At 37.3% G+C, this 13,178-nt stretch overlaps 1 protein-coding gene across 1 annotated transcript in view; it reads left to right on the top strand.

The window, feature by feature from the left end:
• IFT74 (intraflagellar transport 74) overlaps nt 1-13,178 on the top strand; it is a 107,018-nt gene that overhangs the window by 47,877 nt on the left and 45,963 nt on the right. Inside the window, exons 9-12 of the mRNA XM_021672840.2 lie at nt 295-433; nt 2,567-2,629; nt 7,577-7,720; nt 10,288-10,328. Of these exons, the coding sequence (XP_021528515.2) occupies nt 295-433; nt 2,567-2,629; nt 7,577-7,720; nt 10,288-10,328 (387 nt within the window). The remainder of the gene's footprint in view (nt 1-294; nt 434-2,566; nt 2,630-7,576; nt 7,721-10,287; nt 10,329-13,178) is intronic.

Below are 13,178 nucleotides of genomic sequence, written 5' to 3'. Positions count from 1 at the left end.
ATTTTCTCTGATAATTTTTGTGATTTCTTAGTTAAGTAAAATGGAGAGTAAGGAAATAGAGGAATTTGGGGATGGAGAAGAGAAAGATGTAAAATAAGTTTGTGCTAATGGATTAGGCCAAATTTTATATAGGTCAAATAGTATTTTTTAGTACAAATATAAAGACTTTTCAGTCACATACTACGGTTGAATATCTTTAAGTAGTCTATTAAATTAGGACTGTGACTTGTGTAAAATAATTGGATATTTTTTCCTCAATATTGTTTCAGGAATATTATGTGCTTTCGATTTCAGGAAAGAAAAGCAAATGAGAAGCTTAGAAGAGGAAATTGAACAGGAAAAACAAGCAGCAGATGACATTATCAAAAATATGTCTCTTGAAAACCAAGTCAAGTACCTAGAGATGAAAACCACAAATGAGAAACTGTTACAGGTAATACTAATTACTACTGTGTGCCAAGCATGTATCAGTCTTGCTACTAAAAGTATAGTTTGTATGTTGGCAGCATCAGCATCCCCTGAGCGCTTGACTAGACTTTGAGATCAGAATTTTCATTTTAACAGGGTCCCCAGCTGATTCATATGGACAATCACGTTTGAGAAGCATTTATTTAGAAAACTTAATTTTCTTATGCTGATTGATGACCTAGCTTTTACTCTAATTATTTTTTGTTCACTTCTGTTTATTCATTTTGCATTTCATAAAGATGCATGAAATACTTGCATTTATTAAAAATGCTTGTCTATAAATACTTACACTTATAAAAATACTTGTCTATAAATTTAAAAGGTCTATGACCTATGATTAATGTTTTAATGCATACATTAAAAGTCCTCATAGGTCATGGATGGAGGTTGCAGTGAGCCGAGATTGCACCACTGCACCACTCCAGCCTGGGTGATAGAGTGAGACTCTGTCTCAAAAAAAAAAAAATAAGCCCTCATAGACCAGATCCATATGGATATTTACTTTTTTTCCTTTTCCTTCCTGCTTAATAAACAGCTAACCTTTTAATCTGTTAGCACTCTGATTTGAATGGCTATTGTCTTTTAATTATATTGCTTAAATATCCATTTTTAGAAATTAATTTTTTTGTTGATACACAACAATTGTACATATTTATGGGGTACACATGATATTTGCATGCATGTATACAATGTGTATGGATCAAATCAGGATAATTAGGATATCCATCACCTCAAACATTTAGCATTTTTTTGTTCTAGAAACATTTTAAATCTCCTCTTCTAGGTATTTTGAAACATATAATAAACTATCGATAACTTTTGACACCCTACTGTTCTATCAAACATGAGAATTTATTCCTTTTCTCTCCCTCCACCACCCCACGCCCCGAACTGGGCAACACCTTCTCAGCCTCTGGTAACCATCATTCTACTACCTCCATGAGATCCACTTTTTTAAGCTCCTACATATGAGTGAGAACATGCAATATTAAATGAGCAGTGTAGGTCCCTGCTGAGGGTATGAGAATCCTCTCAGTGCTCAGTCAAGATGGTGCTTTTTTATGCCCAGACGACCCTTAACTAAAGAGTAAGCGAAGAATTAGGCCCTATAAATGCTAATAATGATTATAGTTTTAGTTTCTCAGACATTCCTTTGTTGACAATTTAGTAACCTTTTTATTTTAGACTAGATTTGTAAGATACAGTGAAGCATTGAAGAAAGAGTATGATAAATGCCAAAATACGACCGGGCGCGGTGGCTCACGCCTGTAATCCCAGCACTTTGGGAAGCCGAGGCGGGTGGATCACGAGGTCAAGAGATCGAGACCATCCTGGTCAACATGGTGAAACCCCATCTCTACTAAAAATACAAAAAATTAGCTGGGCACGGTGGCACGTGCCTGTAATCCCAGCTACTCAGGAGGCTGAGGCAGGAGAAGTGCCTGAACCCAGGAGGCGGAAGTTGCGGTCAGCCAAGATCGTGCCATTGCACTCCAGCCTGGGTAACAAGAGCGAAACTCCGTTTCAAAAAAAAAAGAAATGCCAAAATACTACCAAAATGTAGTTAATCTTGTATGGGATAATGAATGAGTAAACAGTTTAAGGATCTTATCCTGAGTGAACCATGTTTATATTTACATATATGTGTATGTGTGTGTGTATAGTATATAGAAATTAGGCCAAAGATATGAAAACATGGTTAAAAATCAAAATTTTAAATCATAACCTCAAACAATGATATGGTTTGAAAGCTTCTAGTATTTGATTTTCTCAGAATATAGTGATGATTCACTGTGAAAAGGTCTAAGGTCTAGCCACTTTTGAGAAACTCATGAAGTTTTTTTTTGAAGGCACATGGCAAGCTTTTAGGAATAATGAAAGAAGTTGGGAAAAGTAGAAATGATGAAGTGTTAATAAATTCTAGTCAAAATGCAAAATATCATGAAGATACTTAGAAAATTTCTTTTGTCACATCTATATTTGAAATGTTGAGAAATAGAGAAACAAATTATTATTTTTTCTCCACCCTCCTTCTCCCAGCTACAACAAATTAGTCTTGATGTAATTTGTATTTATGTTTGCTTTTTTTTCGACTTAGGAATTAGATACACTTCAACAACAACTGGATTCACAGAACATGAAAAAAGAGAGCCTGGAAGCTGTAAGTATAAAAATCAAATAAGGGTTCTCATACTACTCAGCCAAAAATGTTAATTCAGCCAAGTATATTAATATAACTCATTCAAGTACATATTTATCTGGCAGTTTACTAGTAGGAGTTTAATACTTTTTCTTCCTATTCTGGACCATAAAGTAGATTCAGTTATTCAGTACCTACTATGCATAAAACAAATCATTCTGCCCTATCTGGGACATGTAAAATCCAATGGCAATTACATTTTTTTTTTTTTTTTTAGGTACAGGGTCCTTCTCTGTCACTCAGGCTGGAGTTTAAGTGACATGATCATAGTTCACTATAAATTCAAGTTCCTGGGCTCAAGGGATCCTCCTTCTCCAGCTTCCCAAGTAGCTTAGGACTTCAGGCAGGAACCAACACACTTCACTAATTTTTATTTTACTTTTTGTAAAGATAGGGTCTTGCTATGGCTGGTCAACAGCTTCTGGGCTCAAGTGATGCTCCCCTTGGCTTCCCAAAGTGCTGGGATTACAGGCATGAGGCATCGTGCTCAACCTCTAATGGCAATTTAAAGACACATACACAGGAGACTAAAAACAAAGGAAGAAGGAGAGACACGAACATGAGTTCATCTCTTTAAGGATGTAAAAACTTGCATTTGTTTTCTTATTCATTTATTTAAAACAAGTTTGGACTGGGCACGGTGGCTTATGCCTATAATCCCAGCACTTTGGGAGGCCAATGCGGGCGGCTCACGAGGTCAAGAGATCAAGCCCATCCTGGCCAACATGGTAAAACTCCATCTCTACTAAAAATACAAAAATTAGCTGGGCGTGGTGGCGTGCACCTGTAGTCCCAGCTACTTGGGAGGCTGAGGCAGGAGAATTGCTTTAACCCAGGAGGTGGAGGTTGCAGTGAGCCGAGATTGTGCCACTGCACTGCAGCGTGGCGTCTAGCAACACAGTGAGACTCTGTCTCAAAAAATAAAACAAGTTTTAATTCACAAAACAAAATATGCTTATGGTTTAAAAATAGTTGAACAAAATGAAAGTAAAAATGTCTGTTTTGTGTCCTTTCCTGATAGAACTACTGGAAAGACATTATCAAGTGCTTATTCTATGCTTTTTTGAGCTCTTAACATATCAGCATCATATTCGTGTAATCCCCACAAAGTCCTAAATCCATCTTGGTTTTATAGTTTGGGAAACCTCAAGTGGGGTTCATACTTGCTATGCTATCTGTAGGATTTTTTTCACCCTAACATGATATCTTCAGTGTCTATCAGTTCTTGGAGAACCCCTTCATTATTTTAAATTACTTTATTATGTTGTATAATTATAACACAGCCTTGTAAATGAACAGATTTATAATTTTCTGGGATTATAAACACTACTTCAGTGAAAGCATACATTTTATGCAAAGTTGCATTAGTATATCAGAAGATTGAATTCTCACAATGGGTCAAAAGGTATACACTTTAAAAATGTTGTAAGATTGCCAAATTGCCTTCAATGTGAAAGCTCATTTCCCTTGCATTCACAGACAGCAAATATTATCTGGCTTTTCCAATTTTAGTTAGTTTGATAGGTAAAAATTACTACCTTATTTTAATTTTCATGTGTTTATACATAAAGTTGAGTATCTGTTTATGGCATTTTTGGCCAATGAATTTCTTTTTCTATGAACTCCTTTTTCATATTTTTGGCATTTTAGTATACTGCCTGTACCTCAAATCTTGCCTCCCTTTCCTAATTTCCTATGGATTCAGGTACATACCGTGATGATAGTATTAGGAACTGTTGTCAATGGACAGATTGCTAACAACCTAGCTTGCAAAAGAAATGAATATTTTGTAATTAATTCTTTTGAGAATTTGATATTGAAAGTTATTTCATTAAAAATAGTAAGGTAGTTTTCTGTGTCTGGTTGTCCATCTATAAATACGCTTCATTTTTATTTCCTTGGATCTCTGGTGATGGAAATATGCTTAAAGAAAAAAGGACCAGCCAAACCGTGCACTGTGATCCGTTGCTGTTCTCTGTATCATGATCTATCCTCTCAACAATGACAGGAAAAAGAAATAAAATATCCTTTGTTTCCTTAAAAAAAAAAAGAAAAAAGGACCACATTTAGTATTAATACAACTAGCTTGCAGAATTCTTCACTATTCTTTTTTGGAGTAGGTATGAGTCAAGTCTTATTTCACTTGTGAATTTAGTTTCCATAGGAAGAAGCATAAGCTATAACCTTAGATTTACTTTTTGTACTGATGCCACTCTCTCTGATGTCAATACATTTATGCCTAAAATAACAAAGAGTTTTAAAAATATACACTATTTGGTCAGGTGCGGTGGCTCACGCCTGTAATCCCAGCACTTTGGGAGGCTGAGGTGGGAGGATCACAAGGTCAGAAGATTGAGACCATCCTGGCTAACATGGTGAAACAAAAAAATTATCAAAAAATTATCCAGGTGTAATGGCATGCACCTGTGGTCCCAGCTACTAGGAAGCTGAGGCAGGAGAATCTCTTAAACCCAGGAGGCAGAAGTTGCAGTGAGCCAATATCGCACCACTGCAATCTAGCCTGGACAACAGAGTAAGACTGTCTCAAAAAAAACCCAAAAAACAATATTTGCAAATTAAGATAACATAAGTCACTACTTCTATTTAACTTTTGCCAGATTTCTTTTTTTGAGGGGGACGAAGTCTTGCTCCTTTGCCCAGGCTGGAGTGCAGTGGTACAATCTCGGCTCACTGCAACCTCTGCCTCCCAGGTTCAAGCAATTCTCCTTCCTCAGCCTCCTGAGTAGCTGTGATTTCAGGTGTATGTCGCCACTCTCAGCTAATTTTTGTATTTTTAGTAGAGATGGAATTTCACCATGTTGGCCAGGCTGGTCTCAAATTCCTGACCTCATGATTTGCCTGCCTCAGCCTCCCAAAGTGCTGGGATTACAGACGTGAACCACCGTGCCTGGCTCAGATTAATTTTATTTATTTATTTATTTATGACTTGTTCTTCAAGAAAATATGGTTTCAGATAGTAGTCAATCAACTGGTATTTATTGAATACTTTATGCTCACTGCTTTACAGTGTATTTGGTTATGCTTATTTAGTTCACAAGAGTAGGGGAAAAAATCAGGTGAAGGCATGAGCTTAAGTCTTCCAGAATAGTTTTATCAAGATGCAATTCAAACACATCTAGAGGATTGTTAGGCAGAAAGGAAAAGATACTATGAAAAAGGATAGCATAAAATTCTATATGTATTTCTTATCATGGCTTTCTTTATGTTATCTGATGCCTAATCTATTATTTGAACTATATATATAATCCATTGCTTATGGATTTTCAAAAATTCTTGTCTACTTGTTTCTTTTTTTGAGATTTTTTTTCTCTCATACTTTTAAAAAAGAACAGGTCTTCCCTCTTAAAAATTTGGTCTTGTTCGGCCAGGCACGGTGGCTCACACCTGTAATCCCAACACTTTGGGATGCTGAGGCGGGCAGATCACCTAAGGTCAGGAGTTTGAGACCAGCCTGACCAATATGCTGAAACCCCATCTCTACTAAAAGTACAAAAATTAGCCGGGTGTGGTGATGGGTGCCTGTAATCCCAGCTACTCAGGAGGCTGAGGCAGGAGAATTGTTTGAACCCTGGAGGTGGAGGTTGCAGTGAGCCGACATGTTGCCACTGCACTCCAGCCTGGGAGACAAGAGTGAGACTCCGTCTCAAGAAAAAAAAAATTTGGTCTTGTTCATGCTGTAGGTCTACTTTCAAATGTCACTGTTAACTCTATGTATTTGTTAACTTTGAAAAGTTATTTACATTTCAGATCCTCAGTTTCTTCATCTGTAAAATGGAGATGATAGTGCTATCTTGTAGAGTATCACTTTGGATATTAGAGATAGTATATAAATAACATGTAGCATAGTGTCTGACATAGAACAGTTGCTCAGTAAACAAGAGTTTCAAATGTCATTTTAATCATCATCACCACCATTCCTAGCTTTTTTGTTATCTAATAATATTTTTGTCACATCCTTATTTTTTCTTTGTGGAAGGTAGGATAGTGATGAGTACACAATAACTGTTATTACATGTGTTAATTTCCTAGTACTGCTGTAACAGAATATCACAAACTGCATGGCTTAAAACAAAACAAACAATTTTCTCACAGTTCCAGAGCCTGGTAGTTTGAAATCAAAGTGTCAGAGAGCATGCTTCCTCTGAGACTCTAGAAAGAATCTTGCTCTGCTTCATCCTAGCTTCTAATGATATCCATCAGCCCTTGATGTTGCTTGATTTGCAGATACATCACTCCAATCTTTGCCTGAGTCATAACATGGAACTCTCCCTTTGTGTCTCTGTTGTGTCTGTACTCTTCTTATAAAGGGCCCCATCATATTGGATTAGGGCTCACCCTAATGACCTCATCTTAACGTGACTAAATATGCAAAAAGCCTATTTCCAAATAATGGTCAGATTGACAGGTTTATGATTCTAAGACTCCACCTTACCTTTTTGAGCAGACACAATTCAACCCACATTGTGGAAAAATATATGTTAAGATCTGTTTAGGGGAAAATATGTTCTCTCCAAAAATCACTTATATGGACTCTGAATCAGACATTGTGTTTACAGTTGTACATATGTTGTGACATTTTCTTTATTCTCCCATTGGTAGAGTTGTCCTGTATTTATTCAGGTCTTATATGTAGAAAATAAACTAAGACTATCAACTTCTTGTGAACCTTAGACTGAAAATAGCTTATTAAAATATACAGGATTTATTTTTATATTTCCAGTTTAGGAATGTGCTTTGTAGCATTATTGAGTACTAATGGCATTTGCTGTCTGTATTTAAAGATACTGGTAGTTTAAATTTACCCCCTATTGTTATAAATTGAAACCTATTTGAAAATAATTATTGTTAAAATACTAATTAAAAATTTCCCTTCTTATTTTCCTTTAGGAAATAGCTCACTCCCAGGTGAAACAGGAGGCTGTACTGCTACATGAAAAACTTTATGAGTTGGAGTCCCATCGAGATCAAATGATTGTAGAAGACAAAAACATAGGATCTCCAATGGAAGAGAGAGAGAAATTACTTAAGCAGGTGAGTAAAGAAAACATACTTATTTTAAGATGTCTGGTTTTGGTACATGTGTTGATTTGTTTTATTTAACGGATATGAATTCAACCAAAAGCTACTAAGTTTATGTCTAAAAATGGTTTATGTGAAGAAGTGACTTTTTAATCTAGATTTTCTTTTTTTTTTATGCAGGGTCTCACTCTGTCACCCAGACTGCAGCATAGTGGTGCAGGTGTTGGGGTTCAGGGGTTCAGGGGAGCCCTCAGCTTCCCCAAGAGGATGTTTCTCCAGGTTCTTGGTCAATTGCTCTCTCAAGAATGAGAGAGGAGACCATGGCGCAGTGTGCTTGTACAATAAATACCAGAGCCCAAAAGTGTTTCAGAAAAGTGATTTATTTAGGTAGAGAGAGAAAAAGGTGGAGGAGCGAGAAAGAAACAGCTAGCTCTCACACTGAATGAGAGAAAGAGAAGCCGCTCTCACACTGAGTGAGAAGAGTTCTCAGAGGGAGAAAACCAGAGAAGGAAAACTCCCCTCACACTGAGTTAGAGAATCCAGAAAAGTAGAATCCAGGAGAGGAAAGACAGCTTCCGCACTGGGTAGAAGGGGACCCCAGAGGGGAAATCCAAGAGGGGAAAGAGAGCTCCCACTATGTGGGAGAGGAGCTGGAAATCTGGTGTGGATGAAGGAGCAGGGGAATTTATCCTGGGAGAAATTCCCACCTCCCCAAGTTCCTCTGGCCAGTGAAAGGTGTTCCTTTAAACTTCTGCTGGGGTGATTGATTCAATTTCTTCCTGTGCCTGTGAAATTTAAACATAAACCGTTAAATCTCCCAGATGGAGAGAGATGGGAGGAGGACATGGTGCTGGGAAGTTCCTGCCCTTAAAACTACACCCCCTTGTCGACCTGGAAAGACAACACATTCCTTCACAATCATAGCTCACTGTAGCCTTGAGCTGCTGGGCTCAAGCAATCCTCCACCTTAGCCTCCCGAGTAGCTGGGACTGCAGGCATGCGCCACCACACCAATTTTTTATTATTATTTTTTGTAGAGATGGGGTTTAGTTGTGTTGCCTAGGCTGGTCTCAAGCTCCTGGCCTCAAGCAGTCGTCCTACTCAGCCTCTCCAAGTGTTGGTATTATAGGCACCCAGCCTAGATTTTCTTAATCAAGTATTTCATACTAACTTAGGTAAAACTAACTTTTCCTTATTAGAAATACTTGACACTCTTCTTTATTGGTCATTAAATATTAAGATAATTTTTTTGGAGATATGTTTTATTATTTGTTTTGGGCCTTGTATTTAGAAAATGGTGTATCCTAAGGCTGATGCCTTTTTTTTTTTGAGACAGTCTCGCTCCATTGCCAGGTGCCAGGCTGGAGTGCAATGGCGCAATCTTGGCTCACTGCAACCTCCGCCTCCTGGGTTGAAGCAATTCTCCTGCCTCAGCCTCTTGAGTAGCTGGGACTACAGGCGCGTGCCACCACGCCCAGCTAATTTTTGTATTTTTAGTAGAGATGGGGTTTCACCATGTTGGCCAGGATGGTCTCGATCTCTTGACCTTGTGATCTGCCTGCCTGGGCCTCCCAAAGTGCTGGGATTACAGGTGTGAGCCACTGCACCCAGCCGGCTGATGACTTTTTGTGGTTGTTATTATTAGTGCCTCCACGAAGAGAATGGAATTAAAATTTCCTATGAAATTATCATATGTCCTAAAGTCATTTCACATGTGACATGTATTTAGTAGCTTTCTTATTATCCCAAGGGTGGCTTTAGCTTAACTTTAAATTATAATTAGCATGCTGTTTATCCTGACACATTCTAACTATTAGGGCCTTAGGAGAACTCCATATATGTTTGGGCACATGCCCAGTCAGGGACTCCTTTGTCCCTAGACTTAGATCAAGCCCAGTGCATTTAGAAGAAATGTAGGGATCAATTCAGGGACTATTTAATTATTAGAATCATTCCAGAAAGGTACTAAAATCTAGAACCTGTGCGGTTCGTTGGAAAGAAATCATTGAAGGCTGAGGAGGAGTGATCTTTTGGTACAACTACCACATAAAATATAGAATAGCTACCTAAATTTGAATTCCAGATAAGCAATGAATAATCTTTCAGACATATATATGTGTCTCTATATAGAAAAATTATTCACTGCTTATGAGTGATATGGATATTCCAAATATTACATGATACGTATATCCCCTAAAAGATACTCACTATCTGAAATTCAAATTAAACTGGGCTTGCTCAATCTAGGAAACTTACCTTATGGGAGAGTGAGGGGAAATGTCAGAAATCCTAGATGTTTATATCAACTTATCCAGGCCTGAAGGTGTGCTAACCTGATGGTGCCTGGAGGGTAGGTATATCAGTTACTACCCTTACTTTGAGGAAAAAGGATAGAATCTGTGAATGGTTCCTTGGTGCTGTTCCCTTTAACTTCAAAGATTGAAGTCTAAAAATTAGATTTCAAGAAAGAAACTAGATTTGACACTTTCGTACAATGTACTGTGGAAGGAAATTGTCTTTAAGATTGCCTTAAAATGAGTTATTTTTTAAAATACTACTTTCTTTTTATACCTTTATAGGTTAAAAACGACAATCAGGAAATAGCCAGCATGGAAAGACAGTAAGTACTTTTATACTAGAACATTTTACATCCATTTCTCACTTTAAAAATTACATTCTAAAGGTACAAGAGTGGCTTTTACTCTTGCAGTTTTACTTATAGCTTTAAATATTTCTTTGAGTGTTTAATTAAGAGCCATTCCATAGTATAATTATTTTTAATAAATAGCTTTATTAAGATATACTTTATACCATATAATAGACATATTTAAAGTAAACAATTTAAAGCTTGTTAGTATATTCACGAAAGTGTGCAACCATCACCTCAATCATCTTTATTTTTTAATTTTTATTTACTTTTATCTTTTCGAGACCAGCTCTCACTCTGCCACCCAGACTGGAGTACAAATGGCATGATCATAGCTCACTGTAACCTCAACTCCTGGGCTCAAGCGATTCTGCCATCTCAGCCTCCTGAGTAGCTAGGACTACAGGCACATACCACCATATCTGGCTAATTTATTTTTATTTTTAGTAGAGCTGAGATCTTGCTACATTGCCCAGGCTAGTCTCCAGCTCCTGACCTCAAGCAATCCTCCCATCTGAGCCCCCCAGAGAACCGGAATTACAGGTGTGAGCCAGTATGCCAGGCCCCCAGTCGATTTTTGAACAATTCAGTCAGCCCAATAAAACCCTTACATCCTTAAACCATCACCTCCTTTATCCATCTCCCAGCTCTGGCCATGCCTGTTCTGGACATTTCATATAAATGGAATCATTCAAGGTGTGCTTCTATGTGGCAGGATGCTTTCACTTAGCACAGTGTTTTCAAAGGTCTTCTGTGAGCCTTGCTTTATCAAAGATCAGCTGAATGTCGGTATTTGACTTTATTTCTGGGTTCTCTATTCTGTTCCAAGGCTCATAGATGAGCCTTGAAAACTAAGGCTAATGGAATATTATTTGGAAATAAAAATTAATAAAATACTAAGTGTGTATTAGTATTTTACTAATTTATCATGCTGCTATGAACATCCATGTACAAGTTTTTATATGGACATATGTTTTTACTTGTATATATACACCTAGGAGTGGAAAGGCTGACTCACGTTGTTCTCTATGTTTAACTTTTGAAGAACTACCAGACTGTTTTCCAAAACAGCTTTACCATTTTACATTTCATTTTTTTGTATTTGAATACATTTATTTGAAATTTTTAAAACAATCATTTTACTACCAGTCACCAGAAAGCATACCAATTATTTTAATTTTATTTATTCATTTATTTTAGTTTAGTTTTTTGAGACAGAGTCTTGGTTCGTCACCCGGGCTGGAATGTGGTGGTGCAGTTTTGGCTCACTGCAACCTCTGCATCCTGGATTCAAGGGATTTTTGTGCCTCAGCCTCCCAAGTAGCTGGGACTACAGGCACATGCCCCCACACCTGGCTAAGACTGTTTAAATTTTAATCAACTAAGTTGTAAATTAATAAGTAGTCAATGACAGAATTGCCTTTTAATGTTTCTGATATTTTACTGCAATGTTTTCGTTGCTGAATAAAACTTTAGAAATTAAATTTAGAAATTACAATCTTTACTATGAGCTGAATTACAGACCATGTTAAGTCTTTTGCATTACTGGCTAAGGTACTGAGAAACTAATGTTTTTGTTTTGTTTTGTTTTGTTTTGTATTGTTTTGTTTTGTTTTCTGTTAATTTGTAACTGTAAGCAAATTTCTATATTATTATGGCTAAGAGAAGATTTTTTTTTTTTTTTTTGAGACAGAGTCTCACTCTGTCACCAGGCTGGAGTGCAGTGGTGTGATCTCGGCTTACTGTAACCTCTGCCTCCCAGGTTCAAGTGATTCTCTTACCTCAGCCTCCTGAGTAGTGGGGATTACAGGCATGTACCACCACGCCCAGCTTATTTTTGTATTTTTGTAGAGATGGGGTTTCACCATGTTGGCCAGGATGGTCTTGATCTCCTGACCTCATGATCTGCCTGCTGCGGCCTCCCAAAGTGCTGGGATTACAGGCGTGAGCCACTGTGCCCGCCGAGATTTTTTTTAAGGAACATTTAGAACAGCTTTATTTATCTTTTTTATCTCAATAGTTTTTGGAGAACAAGTGGTATTTGGTTACATGGATAAGTTCTTTAGTGGTGATTTCTGAGATTTTGATGCATCCATCACCCAACCAGTGTCCACTCTACCCACTGTGTAGTCTTTTATCCCTCATCCCTCTCACTCTTCCCACCAAGTCCCCAGAGTCCATTGTATCATTCTTGTGACTTTGCATCCTCATAGCTTAGCTCCCACTTATAAATGAGAACATACAATGTTTGGTTTTCCATTCCTGAGTTAACTTCACTTAGAATAACTATCTCGGATTCCATCTAGATTGCTATGAATGCCATTATTTTGTTCCTTTTTAGGTCTGAGTAGTATAAATATATACACACACTAACATATACGTACCATATTTTCTTTACCCACTCGTTGATTATTGGCCTTTTGGCTGTTTCCATATTCTTGCAATTACAAATTGTGCTGCTTATAAACATGCATGTGCAAGTGTCTTTTCATATATTGACTTCTGTTTCCTCTGGATAGATACCTAGTAGTGGGATTGCTGGATCAAATGGTAGATCTACTTTTAGTTCTTTAAGGAATCTTCACACTGTTTTCCATAGTGGCTGTACTACTTTACATTTCCACCAGCAATGTGAAAGTGTTCCCTTTTCACTGCATCCACACCAACATCTGTTATTTTTTTATTTTTTTATTATGGCCATTCTTGTAGGAGTAAGGTGGTATTGCATTGTGGTTTTGATTTGCATTTCCCTGATAATTGATGATGTTGAGCTTTTTTCCATATGATTGTTGACCATTTGTATATCTTCTTTTTTTTTTTTGA

This window comes from Aotus nancymaae, unplaced genomic scaffold (genome assembly GCF_030222135.1).
Source record: "Aotus nancymaae isolate 86718 unplaced genomic scaffold, 86718_ANA_hifiasm-v0.15.2.pri h1tg000003l, whole genome shotgun sequence".
Taxonomy (NCBI): domain Eukaryota; kingdom Metazoa; phylum Chordata; class Mammalia; order Primates; family Aotidae; genus Aotus; species Aotus nancymaae.
Note: the sequence above shows the minus strand (reverse complement) of the source record. Positions and strands in the feature narration are given on the sequence as shown.